The sequence below is a fragment of the Ammodytes marinus genome (assembly GCF_949987685.1).
Source record: "Ammodytes marinus genome assembly, chromosome: 19".
NCBI lineage: Eukaryota > Metazoa > Chordata > Actinopteri > Uranoscopiformes > Ammodytidae > Ammodytes > Ammodytes marinus.
The window spans coordinates 21,997,797-22,012,564 of NC_137223.1; the positions used below are offsets into that span (position 1 = coordinate 21,997,797).

Genomic DNA, 14,768 nt, shown 5'->3' on the forward strand with positions numbered 1-14,768 from the left:
GTGTGTGTGTGTAGTTGTGTGTAGCACTTTTGAGTAAATGCAGAGGGAGTGAGCTGATTATTGTGCAAACTGAAGGAACACCCAGAACCAAACAAAACAACAACTAGAGCTATGACAACACTACAGCTACACTGAAAGACAAGCAATTTAAGTACTGTAATACAAACTCTGTCCGTGGCATACTAAGTTGGCACCAAAGGTTTTGACTACATATTTCTTTATCAAAGTTTCTTATGTCTGTTGTTTTAGAGACAATCACTGTGAACCATGTGGCACCTTTTCTCTGTCAAAAAAATTGGTAATAATTAAAGGAACTCCTGCTCACTGTCTCATTTTCTGTCAACACATTTATTGTATGAAAAGTAATATTTTGGTCTAAACCGATCTTCAGGTATAATAGCATCAAAACAAATCTATATATATACAAATACAGAGACTGCCTCTATTGTAAAGCGCCCAAATAGAAGAATGCTGAGACATGTGATCACCTGAAACTACTTAATGCATCATCGGCTCGGCAATATACTTATTAAATCACATTACGGCTCGGCAATATAGTTATTAAATGACATTAAATGTTCAATATACACATAGCCTTATTTTCAGGTGTGCAGAGATTGTCTTCACTCAGTATGTCAACAATCAGGTAAAGGTCCTGAGGTGTAGTCTTTAATTTACATTTTTATTTTGCCCTTTTTGAAACATAGAAAAGATAACATATGAATACAATGCAGGGAGGTTAAGTCGGGATTGTTTATGATACACTTAAACAAATGTGAACCCATCCTTTCAGCTACTCTTAAAGTCTTTCGACAGGCAAACTTATGTAATTACTGTTAACATGTACAGTTTCATGCCTTCAGCCACCACTCACTTTCAGCTGTCTACATTAAGATTTGAACATTGTTAGACTTGTTTTGTCAGGAGGGAGGAATGGTAAAGGAAGAGATAAAGTTAAGTGACACATTTTACCATTATAGAGCTTGTGATGGCGGAACCAGACTTTCAGTGGTGCGACGCCCCCTTTAGTCTGCCCGAACACACATTGTTAATTAAAGTGTGTGTGTGTGTGTGTGTGTGTGTGAGAGACGCCTGCATTATGTCGAGACTACCAGTCATGGAATAGTAAAGCAGGGGTAAACAGACCAATCTCAAAGGAAGTGTGTGTGTGTGTGTGTGTGTGTGTGTGTGTGTGTGTGTGTGTGTGTGTGTGTGTGTGTGTGTGTGTGTGTGTGTGTGTGTGTGTGTGTGTGTGTGTTCAAAAGCCGTCTATCATTTCATTCAGTGCCCCAGGCACACTAACTAATTTCCCTAGAATGATTGGTGTTGATTAAAATGAGTGTGTGTTTGGTGTTTGCTGTGTGTCCCCGTGAAGGTTGTTATGAAAAGTAAATTGCTCCTTCTGTAGTCACTGTAAATCACTGCCTTCCTACTGGGAGACCACACACACACACACACACACACACACACACGCTGGAACCAAATCAAAGCAACTTCCAGGTTTAAACTTCTCTAAAAATAGTCAAGCTATGTCAGTGTTGCCGTCACATTGTCTACACTGTCTCGGGTTCTGCTCAGGAATTTTACCTTTTTTAGTCTTGAATTCAGCAGGAAACTGATCCTGATGTTTTCATCTTGTCATGTCTTTTGACTACTGGAATTCCCTCACAATCTCACTTAAACCCACTAAAGCCAGGATAATTTACTCCCGAATTATCCAGCATAGTGGAAATATTTGTCCAGAAAAGGTCGACAAAGCAAGAGCAACTCAGAAATTAAAACTAAGCAAACTCATTTTGCTGAGGAAGTTATCAACACATTGAAAGTGAATATAAATGTCTTCATTTCTTAGCTGAAAATATTTTGGATAATAAGTTTTAAAAGACTTTTGGACAAAATGGGTTTGAAAATCAGTCTTGTTTCGAATATCAGAGTGGTTAAGAGGGTGAGGGAGTGTCTGTGCATTAATGTCTTACCATGTCTGAATGGTCAGCAGAGAAGTGGCTGTCACAGTCGGCTCCTTCAAAGTGGACGGTCCAGGTTCCAGGAGAACGAGGATGAGGGACTAACCTACAGAAACCTGGAACAAGAAACACACACTGAGTCATTTTGCAGAATTTAGACAAAATAATTTTTTTTAAACTGAGCTCAAAATTTAAATTGAGCCCAAGTTGTGAGTCAGCACTTCTGGAGAATGCTTGTTGTCAACAACACCAAGTCAAAATCATTGAATCTCTCCTCACCATAAAAAAAAAAGTTATTTTGACAACAAGTATTCTTCAGAATCACTGACTTAATTGTATTCATATATACAGTACATTATAGGCTACAAAAAATATTTATATATATTTGTTGACTCATTCTCAGTTGAATATAGTTAAAGTTTTTTTATTCGAACAGATGAACAAAAGTATAGAAAAACAACAATTAACACCTTTTGAAACAAATATATAAAAAAGAAAGCAAAGAAACAAACAAAAACAAAACAAAATAATCAAAAATATTTAATTCCTTAAAAGCAGACACACACACACACACACACACACACACACACACACACACACACACACACACACACCTCTCTGCAGCAGTGGCTCGAGGAAGTCCTGCAGTCCGTTGGGGAGGCTGCGCACCACGTCACAGGAGTATCCGTCCTCTGGCAGCAGGAAGGGAAGCTGCAGGTCTGGATCCTCCTCCAGCTGGACCTCTCGGCCGTCACTACGCGCCAGCTCATCGGCTGTGTTCTCTGCCACGGCCACCACATGGTCTATCAGCTCCTGTACACACACAGAGAAGCACAACACATAAGCCACCCAAATAATGGATACAATTCCCATTCATTGGTTCTGTCAGATATTAAAAGGACATTGTTTACTGAACTTTGAGAGTTTAGATATTTACATTTAGCACTTACGTGTGTCACTTTGTAGTTTGGTTTATTTGAAGCTATAGTACTTACGAGGTTCTTGTTGTTCTGAGTTTGTACCTTCATGGTTGAATGCACTTATTGGAAGCCGCTTTGGATAAAAGCGTCAGCTAAATAAAATGTAATGTAATGTAATACATAGGTGTATAAGTATTTAGTATGCAAATCTTTGAAAGTAAAACTGCATCGTCCCCATGAATCTATAAATAATTTAAAGTTACTATTTCAATATTAGTAACAGCTGACCTAACTAACGTACATTTGACATTATTTAATATAAAAAAAAGTATATTAAATCTATGTGTGGATCTTACATAAGATGTAATGGTCTGTATGTTGAGTGTGTTTCTGTGTGTGTGTCTTACAGGTGGGATGTAGGGCTCGTCCGGAGCACAGTGGTAGTTGGACATGAGAGCGTGAAGCTGCAAAGAGTTGAGCTTAAAGCAGGTGTTGTGGATGTTCTGCACATCCTGCATGGAGTATTTGTCCATGGTCAGCAGAGTGGTGGCCTGGAAGGAAAAAATAAATAAATAAAAAAAATTCAGTGAGCTAATGTAAACATTTTGAATGTCATACTTCTATGTCCTTTCTAGCCTTGTATATGGTTATCTCATAGGCTTATCAGTAAACATACTGTGTGTGATTGCATCAAGATACAACTTTTAATCCTTGTATCCATATATAATCAATTTGTAAACTTTAAAATATCTTACATTCTTTTTAACATCATGTAAGTTTTAGTTTGACTCAAAGGTTGTGAAATGATTCTTATAGTAAGCAATGGGGTCTTATGTGATTATGAGAGGAATCTGTATTTCTGACACACACAGACTGTGACTGGTTTGAAAAGGTGAGGCTGTGTGTTGTTGAGCAGCTGTGTCCACGCACCGTTTGAAACTGAACAATATAATAATCAGAATCTGATGACAGCTTTTATGTGTGTTGCTTATATTGCCAGGGTTGCCGGATCAAACATTTTTTACACGTTTTGTATTTTGAGTGTGAAACCGTTACACAATGAAGCCTTATGAGAATTTTTTCCATGACAGTCAATATTATATTATCTAATGGAATATCGAATGATGGAAAAATACAGAGAGAACCTGGTATACTACTAGAGGCCTGTGTGGTCAGAGCCAAATTACTACCATGTTTTCACGTAGGAATCATTGGTCCTTATAAGTTAAGGTCTTATATATGCATTTGCTTTCTTTTATTTCTTCTAAAAAAACTAATAAAAGGTGGAGTCAGTGATTCTGGAGAAAAAGTTTGTTATCGAAATAATTTTTTGTCAAAATCAGTGAATATCTCGCACACGTACCTGTAATACGGACAGGTAGCGGATCTTGAGGAGATATTCACAGACTTTGACAAAAAGTTATTTTGACAACAATTGTTTTCCAGAATCTCTGACTCCACCTTTAACACTGACTCGCCCAGCTTAAAACCAATGATCTTACCTGCACAATGCGACTGAGGTGGCAGTCTGCGGCGAGCTCCAGCCCCTGTTTCTCGGCCCAGGCCTCTATGTGGCTGAGCTGCTGGCGGAGGATGGCGCCCCAGTAGTGGCAGCACAGGCCCGACTCGGAGTCCGTCACCAGCTTGTTGAAGAGCCACATGTTGATGAAGTGGAAGAGCTGAGAGAAGAGCTGGATGGTGAGCGCCGCGTTGACTCGACAACGCCGTAGCAACGACATCGCACCGGTCAGGGTGTGCAGGACATCCTCTGCAAAGACAGGGACAGGGTCGTTAGGTATTCAGTTTATTTATGTCTTTTTTCAAAAGAATTCCAAGAGTTATGGAAAAGATTAAAATGGGTCAATAACACTCAACAGTAAATATAGAACAAATCATAGGAATTAAACAAATGACTTGTTATATATAAATAAAATATAAATATATATAAATATAAATGTCTTATTAGCCGAAAAGGTATAGCTATATGGCTTCGTTATAAACCATTTTACTTAATATTTTGGATTACCGACTCATAAGCTAATTTTTTGTATATTCTAAAACAAAAAGGGAAGAAAAAAAACACAACATAATAATTAAATAATAATTAAATTAAATAAATACAAGAAAAATAACAGAAACAATAGTATATGAGGTTGTACTCATAATGCTGTTCTGGAAAATAAAGGGGAACACATTCACTAAATTCTCTCATTTCTCGCTCTGTTTGAGTTACTGCCTTTTCAGAGGGAAGGAAACCAAGATTTCTTTAACTCACTCCAGTGTCCATATGAAGCTGATATGATATACGTCTTTGTGGCTTCTTGGTTTCATAAAGATTTGGCCAGACATTACATTATTTTGCCTTGAGGGTAGGAACTGAAGGCACTGTTTTCCCACTTTTCTCCAATCTTTACTTATCTTCCTTGTGGAATATTTGACAGTTTTATTTCTCCAGAGCCTTTAAAATGATTCAAAGCAATAATCTGAGAAGGAAGAAAATCCCTCGGGTTTCACAACTATGAAGGTCAGAGAAATGTGAATGGTTGCAAGGAGACAATGTTTCATTTTAAAGAGGTCATAAACTAAAATTGTTGGGAAGGACTTCTATTTACAGCATTTGATACAGCATTTGATACTGCATGTGTGTGAGTGCGAGTGTGTGCGTGCGTGTGTGTGTGTGTGTGTATATTACCGATCTTGGGTCTCTGTGGATTATGTTCCTCGGGGTCATCCAGGAAGGCCGGCATGTAGTTGTTCAGATCGCCCTGTAGACAGTGGACCAAGTACCTGCACACACACACACACACACATTAAAGCTTGTTAGAGAGACTACAGTTTAATTTTATTTTGCATTCTAAGATTACTTGATATTTATATGGTGCACCTCATCTCTACACTTTTTATCTTGTCCTTGCATTACTTTTGTGTTTATTTGTGTCTCAGGAGTTGCTCTATTCACTTGTGAGGCTCAAGAATTTCATTGCCAATGACTGCTGCTGTAATTGTTGTGCATATGACAAATACACTTTTCTTTTAATCTACAGACTTGACCATCAAATCATAGAACAGTTGTCATCCAATCCTGTGTCTTTCGGGGAACTCGGAAAATACTATTTCCATCATGATTGATAACTTTTTCCGAAAAGTTGTGAAAAACTTTCTACAGCGATCATCGGGAGCCAAATCCATCGCCATAAATATTCTGCAGGTGCAGGGTTACAATAGAAATAGCTCCACACTGCAATTTTGTTCCCACTTTTTACTGTTCGTTGACATGACAACTTCTCAGCCAAGGTTTCTTTTTTGGTTTCCTGTATTTTTTGCTCGTGATTTATTTATGCATACACAACATAGCTCTGCAAAAATAGCACAGCATTATAAGAATATATGTAAATGTTTTCCTGTGTGTGTTTGCAGCTATACTGTGCTTTTTAATGCAATCTTTGGAATACTTTACCCATTCAAATGTAAAGTCATTGTTTAAGACCTACCCGATTTGTTGATTTTTGACATTTTGGCCTCTTCCACTGTCTGTCTTGTATATCTGTATTGTAAATGTGTGCCTGGCTACTGCACAAATCGTCATCTAATTTATATTATCAATTTTCCTAAATCACATATGAACAAGGAATAATTGTTGGTATTTTTTTCCTAAGGTTCCAACTTCTTCCAGCTGATCATACAGTTCCCTCATATTCCCTGACTTCCACAGGAAACAGACAAAATTCCCCTACTATCCCTATGTGAAAAAAGTCTCTAAAGCTTCCCGTTATAGCCAATATCTACTAACACACACACACACACACACACACACACACACACACACACACAGACTAACTTGAAAGCCATCTGAACCAGATGGGCGAGGATGTCCTGAGCGTCCAGCGTGATGCGGTTGAGGTCGCGGTCCTGCTTGATGAAGTTCAGAAGCTCGGAGGCGTTTGCCATCCAGAACGCCAGCGCTCCAGCGATGTTCTTCTGCTTCTGTAACGCACCAATCAACAAGGACGCACACACACACACAGGCGCGCACACACACACACACACACACACACACACACGCACACAAAGAGAAAAGAAAAACATATATAGGATGTTGTTAGAACAGCTGGGCGAAGAACAGGCTTGAGGGTTATTAAAAAAGGAAGGTAGTACAGTGGGGTTTTCTGTTTGAGTGGCAGCCAGAAGGAGCAGTTGTTACTTCAGGGATAGACTTATGCCCCGCCCACCCCTCCCTCTAAGCCAATCCGCTGCAGAGAGAAAGAGTGGTCATCACTGTCTGCCGCTCAAAGAAAGTGTCTTTAGTTCTGGACTTCAACACTTGAATGTGAGCCCTTCAGACTTCAGGAGAGACATTGGTGACCACTCATTTACCCTACCAGACAAATCTCCATTCACCAGATCGTCAGACACTAGCCTCCTCCATAAACTATTCGGTTAGGCCAATTTCAGACACAATTCTTACACATAGGTAACTTCATTGTGATTAGTTTAATATAATACTGTGGCATGTTATCGTAAGCCAGAAACTAGAACAAATAGGCTGCAGTCACCCAAAGGTAATACAGTATACCAGGGTAGAATTTAGGGAAGTAAGCACTCCTTATGTCCGTCTACTACAGTCTAGAGGACAAATTTCTGGGGCTTAATGTCTGAGGAGCTGATTGGTTAATATCCCAGCCAATGAGAGAGGGAGGAATGTTGCGAAGCTCACTCCCCTGCACTCATCTATCCCCACCCGCCCTTGAAAAAACGTTGACATAAATCAAACAAATCAAAAAGGAAAAAACCCTTCATTCAGAACAGCCAGCGAATGAGAGATGGAGCCGAATGCATCAACAGAAGACACATGACAATGAAACATTATTGAAACATGTGAAATACACAGACGCATGGTTGGCACATATTAAGTGGATTTCCACAAAGACAAATGAAGCGAAAGGATGTGGTAGGTCGGAGGGACGCGACTTGTCTCTCATCCACACTGTTGAGTTGAGCAGGAGAAGCAAGACGTGATGTCACACACAATGGATGCCAGCATTAAAAGGTGGAGTCAGCAATTCTGGAGAACGCTTGTTGTCAAAATCCCTTTTCATCAAAATCAGTGAATATCTCCTCACAATCAGCTATTGCACGGTGTGTGTGTAGAAATAAATCCAGTGTTTATACACAGCCTAGGCTCTGTATACTGGTATGTAAACAAAGGGGGCCCACCAAAGATAGCAACATGCCTGTATACGGAGCCTACTCTGTGAATTAACACCATCTTTTTTTCTCAGCGAAAACAGAGTACTATCAGGTAGCAGATTGTGAGGAGATATTCACTTCTTTTTAATAATTTTTTTAATTATTTTGACAACAAGCGTTCTCCAGAATCGCTGACTGCACCTATAAAGATGGAGCAATGTCAGGAAAGAGTGGGTTGCTTTGGTTTTTTGCTCGGTTTTTTGGTTTATTTGTATAGTTTTTTTTTTTTAGTACCAGGCAGATCCAGGAAGCTGAATGGAATTAGTTAGGGTTGATGTTGCTGCTTAGTTTTTTCCGGGCTGTGGGTAGACGTGTTATTATTATGGCTTTTATTTTTACATTTCTGTTAGAATGGAGAAAAAAGAAGCAGCAGCAACAATGAAGGGCTGGTCAAAAAAAAGCAAGAGAAAAAAGTAGGAGGAACAGAAGAGTAGAGAGGCTCAAATAGAGGAAGCCAAGAGGTTGAGCGACATGATTTTACATGAGGAATAGTTAACATGGTTTTTGATTAGCCTTCAAAAAGGAACGTGAGACTTTGTAATAGATTTGTCAAGAATCTATGTAGGTCTAGAACTAAAATGTATTTTCATTATCGCTTAATCTACTTTAGAATTTAAAAAAAAAGTAAAATAAAAAATGGACATTATTTTTCTCCTAACTCTTAAAGTATTTTTTTTTTATTTAGATGTTCCTTAATATTCATTTTAGGAGGCATGACATTTTCTTAAGTTTCTTCAAAAGGCTGAACATTTAGTCCAAATATCTGAAACCAGCTGGGTAACAGATTTGAGCTGTACAAACAATACATAGCATGAGAGATCAATGTGATATTTTTCTCCATGTCGCCCACACCAATAGAAGAGAGAGAGAGAGAGTGAGAGTGAGAGTGAGAGTGAGAGTGAGAGTGAGAGTGAGAGTGAGAGTGAGAGTGAGAGTGAGAGTGAGAGTGAGAGTGAGAGAGAGAGAGAGAGAGAGAGAGAGAGAGAGAGAGGAGTCTGTAGCAGCCTTATCATGGTGTGCTATTGTGCTATCCTACCTGATCCCCTTCAGGAATCTCCTGGATGGAAGGAAGGGGAGGAGGAAAGGGAGGAGGAGGACACATTCACAGGACAGAGAAAAAACACGTCAACAGCTACAGTATGGACACAGCCATGTAACTAACACACACACACACACACACAGTTTGACATACAGATGGCCATGGTTTATAATATACTCATTACTGATGGAGGTCAGCTGAATGAACCACATCTGGTCACGAAAAAAAAACATTACAGGGCGTCCGCGAAATGTATCAAGGTTTAAGGACCAAGAAATATATAAGATATATGATTTTCAAAGCAGGTTTAGAGTTTAGGTAAATAGGCTTCAAAATGTTCAGATATGAACATCTGCTGGAAAATAAAATTTAATATGAGCCAAAAATTCTGGCTCAAACTTCTCTGCATTTCACACTATGAGCAGCAATGTCAGGTTGGTGAGAAATGTGTTGGTTTACAGTCAAACATTGAAATGTTTAAGGGAAAATTTGGCTAAACATTCCATTTTTGAGTCACTTGAAAAGGTACCACCCTCTTTTTGGAAACTAGTGTGTGTTTGTGGGAAATCTGGTCTCAGTATTTAAAACAACAGATGCTGACCTCATTCTTGCTGATGATACAAAGGTATGTAACGGCCAAATTTGATAAATCACACTATTACATTTAACAAACATCCTAGGTAACCCATTTAGGGAAACGCGAATAAAGGAATGCAATTAAGGCATTTAACATACAGGGTGCAAGGTGCTGGTTAAGTAAGTCTAACTCCAGTGTTTCACACATTAAGGGTCAGAATTCAGGACATTAATCAAGATCAAAGTCAAGTTCTCAACATCCCAGACATGCTTTTATTTTGTTAATAAACGGTGTATGTATTTATACAACGATTTATCAATCGTTATAAATCTAAAAAGCATATTTCTGGTCCTAATTGTCAGTGATAGCGCCATGCTAGCTGAAGCTTGGTATACACTACTTTGTGTCATAGCAGGTTTCACACAACGAGCGTTTGACATGGACAGATGGACAAACACAAGACAAAAGCACAGACTGGTACAACAAAGGTAACTGTGGAGAGAAAGCTGCAAAAAAGTGTGTAGTAGTTTGTAGGGGGGAATTAAGAAAAACATCACACAATTTAAAAAATTACGAAACAAGTGAGTATTCAAGAAAGAAATGCATAAAAAACAGCGTCATGAAGGAGCCGTGGCCAAACTCATGGCAGCCAAACACAGTCACACTGAGGTAATGCACAGATCAAGACACGTTCATTTTGACAGCACACACACACACACACACACAAACACACACACAGAGAAGATATATCGAAAGTAGTGTTACTGACCTGGATGACTCCCTCCATCATGCTCACCATCTTGTTTACGATGGCGATGGTTTTGTGCGTTCTCTCAGATGGAGACATGTCGGGCCGGTAGCTAGGCGACATGACGTAGCGACAGGCCATGTACAGCACGTAGGTGGGAGACAGTTTGAAGTGAACCGTGGAGCTGTTGGTGTAGTTGATGATGGCTGACAGGAACGTGTCTTCAGCTGGACAGGGACACACACACACAAAATCAGTTCATTAGACCAAAAACATTTGATTTGAATTGATTTGGAATTTCGAAGACGTAAGAGAGAGAGGGGGAATGACATGCAATAAAGGTTCACGGGTCAGACCACTGCAACGAAGGTCGGAGCCAATATGGTACGCGCTCTATCCACTATGCCACCGGAGCGCCCCATTGAAGACTTCTTTAAGACAACCATTGTTGCAGTTTGAAATGATGACATCAGACTACTAAGCCATACTTTATTTATCACTCCAGAGGTGGATGACACTGACGGGAATATATTCTCTTTAGAGCTGCAGAAGCTTGTTTGTATAAGTCAGTGTGGCGGTTGGCTGCTCACAGAACTTGAGTGCACATGTCACCAAGGAAACCACGTTTGAGCCTGACTGTGGTATCGTTTTTCTTCCAGTTAATCTTGGTTGGTAAAGCATTTGATGTCAAACTGGTTGCAGCTGCACCACAACGACTCTCCTTATGAAAACCTGAAGACGCAGAGAGCACAGTGTGTGTATTGCTGGTGCATGTGCGTCAATGTCTTGTGTCTTAAAACATGTGTTTTTTCCTCGCAATGCATTGTGGGAATGTGACTGTCCACTGTGCCTATGACCAGTGTTGGGAACGTTACTTTGAAAAAGTAATTAGTTATAGTTACTCACTACTTGTTCCAAAAAGTAACTGAGTTAGTAACTGAATTACTTTATAATAGAAGTAACTAGTTACCAGGGAAAGTAACTATTTGCGTTAGCCTACTGTAAAAAAAAAAAGTTGTCAATTTGGATTTTTCTGAGCAGTTTTCACAAGTCAGTTGAAATGAGTTTTCACAAGTCAGTTGAAATGAGTTTTCACAAGTCAGTTGAAATGAGTAGAACAGATAGGCTACATAACCTTCAATATTTATTGCACATCAACAGACAGCAAGAGGTTTATCCTGCACTTCAAGTATTTTGTTCTCAACAAAAGTAGTAGAGGAATTCATAGTAACGCACCGCATTTAACGTTCAGTAACGATAACGGCGTTGTAACGACAGAAAAAGTAATTAGTTAGATTACCCCGTTACTGAAAAAAGAATGGCGTTACCCAACGCCGTTATTTTAAACGGCGTTATTCCCAACACTGCCTATGACCAATCAAAACTCTCCTTTAGCTGCTGGTAAAACAGATGATCTCACACCATGCCAAATATAGACTGAGTGCACACACAGACGCACTGAGGGCCCAGAGCACAATGAAAGTCAATAAACACAAGTGTTGGAGAGACAGAGCAAACGGCTAGAAGAGCTTAGAGAGTGTGGGAAATGTCAGGTGAGAGAAACGCACTGATATATCTGTTATTGCTATCAGGAATTATTTGAGACAAGTTAAATAAACGGAAGCGAATCCAAAACCGATTATTAAGGTGAGAAATGGCAGGCTAAAACATTTCTTTAAAAACATTTTTTCGAGCACTGGTTAGTTTTTAAATAAATCAAAAGGTCCAAAATAAATGACCTTAGACTGTATGTACATTGATTTGTTTATCATACTAAGCTATGTCTGTTTGTTTCAGTATATTTCTCCTATACAACCTTCTTTATCCGCCATTATCTTAAGAAAAAATATCTATACTCTGAAACAAAAATCTACCCTATTGACCTACAGCGCCTTCCTTTAAAGGAAAAGTCCCTTCTTTTCACTGTATTACCCTAATGGAGGGATCACACGTGGATCAAACTCTAAGCCTAACCCCCCTCTACTGAAAGCAGAATTTCCCTCTATCTAGTCAGACAGGAGGATGACATTTGCTTTATTTTCAGTGGTAACTCATCTGTCAGCAAAGGAATGCACTGTGCAAACACACTAGGGTTAACCGTCTGGGGATAGACTGGGTGGTATTGGGGAGAGTGTGTTGTTATAATGGGCAGCAGAGCAGACAGTAGACAAAGCACATCAATCCATTCAGTCTATTTTTATAGATGATGTCGCAGACACTAGACAAGCTGTTTCCTGCTCAGCTGTTTGTTACGTGGCGGGTGGTTAATTTGTTCTTTTGTTGAACACTTACACGTTTAGATCAAACACAGAGCATAAAGGCTGTTTTATATATTCATAATTGCTGTATCGTTACATTAAACAAGGAGACGTTTCTGTATTTAACTTCTTCTGATCTCTCAGGCAACATTATAAGCTCTTCTACATATTTAAAGGTGCAGTCCGCGATTCCCAATCCACCCCATTCACACCAGACATTTTGACATGTCAAAGTATGAAAAAACTTTGGTAAATAATAACATAACAAAAGCTGTAAACTGTTTAGGCTTAGGGGGCGGAGCCGAAAAGACTGGTTTTGCTAAAGGGTTCGCCACAGCATGAGGCACAATGATCATTTTATCTCGATCATCTTGTTTTCCCAATCAATGGAAGCCGTTATCGTAATAGAAATTGAAATTCAATAAATCACCCGGCCCTAGTTGAGTCCAATTTAAAAACAACTAAAAGGGTTCAATAGTTTCCACCTATTGACTGTTCCACTAACACATGGATACAAACGCTGTGACACTTACAGTTGTCTCTGAACTCAATGCCGGCTGGCAGCGTCAGCTCTGGTCTGTCCGCTGAAATGTCCTGAGACCTGATGAGACAACGCAAGGCAAGTTTATTTATTGAGCACATTAAACTGTTTCAGAAATATTTGAAAGTTCCTTTAGGCTTTGTCAAAACAATTGTCGAATTCCTTTAAAACCATGAGGAGAGAAGATAATGCCTAATACAGAAAGAAGGGTGGGTAGAAGGACGAGTCGCTAGTGAAATGGGGATGAAATAAAGATGGAGGATCAAAGTGTGTGTGTGTGTGTGTGTGTGTGTGTGTGTGTGTGTGTGTGTGTGTGTGTGTGTGTGTGTGTGTGTGTGTGTGTGTGTGTGTGTGTGTGTGTGTGTGTGTGTGTGTGTGTGTGTCTGACCTGCTGTCCTGCTGCTCCCCTCTGATCATGGGTTTGACCATGCCTCTCTCCATCTCCAGCTTTCCAGAGCTCTGAAAACACAGAGCACACAGTGTCAAAACATCCTGATAAAAAAACATACTTTCTCTGTAGCTTAATTTAATAAAAAAAATCCTAAGTCCCATTTTCGTCGACTGCCATACACTGTAGACGGTTAACACAATTCATTACTAAAGTGGTCGTCTCATGTGGCTCTGTTTGGGAGCAGTGACGTGCTATCGCGTGTTAACAATTACTGTCAGGACTTTGAGATCCACTAATAAGCAAAGGAATACAACATCAAATACTTGTCAATTTATTCTAAAAGATAAACAATAAAATGTATAAGAAAAGGCTTGTTACATGCTGAAAATGTACTGTATTGGTCAAACGATTTAGTTTCTAGAGCTGGAACTCTGAGAACAAATGAATTGCTCCATGATAATATTCTGCTGTTATCCGTTTAATTTAATCATAATTGACTGTGTGTGTGTGTGTGTGTGTGTGTGTGTGTGTGTGTGTGTGTGTGTGTGTGTGTGTGTGTGTGTGTGTGTGTGTGTGTGTGTGTGTGTGTGTGTGTGTGTGCATGTGTGTGTGTGTGTGTGTTACCTTGCTGGTGGGCAGCGCGGCTCCACTGTGGACGTCTCCGTGTAGGTCAAAGGTGGTTTCGGGAACACTGCTGCAGCGGACACACAGACATGGGACAAGTTAGATGAGCAACTGCGCACCCCACAGCTGACTTTTCATTACTGACAACGACGAGAGCTCAGACTTAATCCAGACACACACACACACACACACACACACACACACACACACACACACACACACACACACACACACACACACACACACACACACACACACACACACACACACACACACACACACACACACACACACACACACACACACACACACACACACACACACACACACACACACACACACACACACACACACACAGAACTTGGAGATTCAGAAAATGAAGGACTCACTAATACACATGCACACACACACACTCTTACATAACAGTCTAATTAGACATACATTGCCAGGAGTCATGAC

General features: G+C 39.7%; 1 protein-coding gene across 1 annotated transcript in view; it reads right to left on the reverse strand.

Annotated features, from left to right (window-relative positions):
- The window catches only part of LOC307265996 (afadin-like), a 97,704-nt gene that overhangs the window by 36,099 nt on the left and 46,837 nt on the right, over positions 1-14,768 (reverse strand). The window contains 11 exon segments of the mRNA XM_080047857.1: positions 1,977-2,080; positions 2,579-2,777; positions 3,292-3,435; positions 4,387-4,652; positions 5,577-5,671; positions 6,723-6,868; positions 9,168-9,188; positions 10,517-10,722; positions 13,287-13,354; positions 13,683-13,753; positions 14,310-14,379. Of these exon segments, the coding sequence (XP_079903983.1) occupies positions 1,977-2,080; positions 2,579-2,777; positions 3,292-3,435; positions 4,387-4,652; positions 5,577-5,671; positions 6,723-6,868; positions 9,168-9,188; positions 10,517-10,722; positions 13,287-13,354; positions 13,683-13,753; positions 14,310-14,379 (1,390 nt within the window).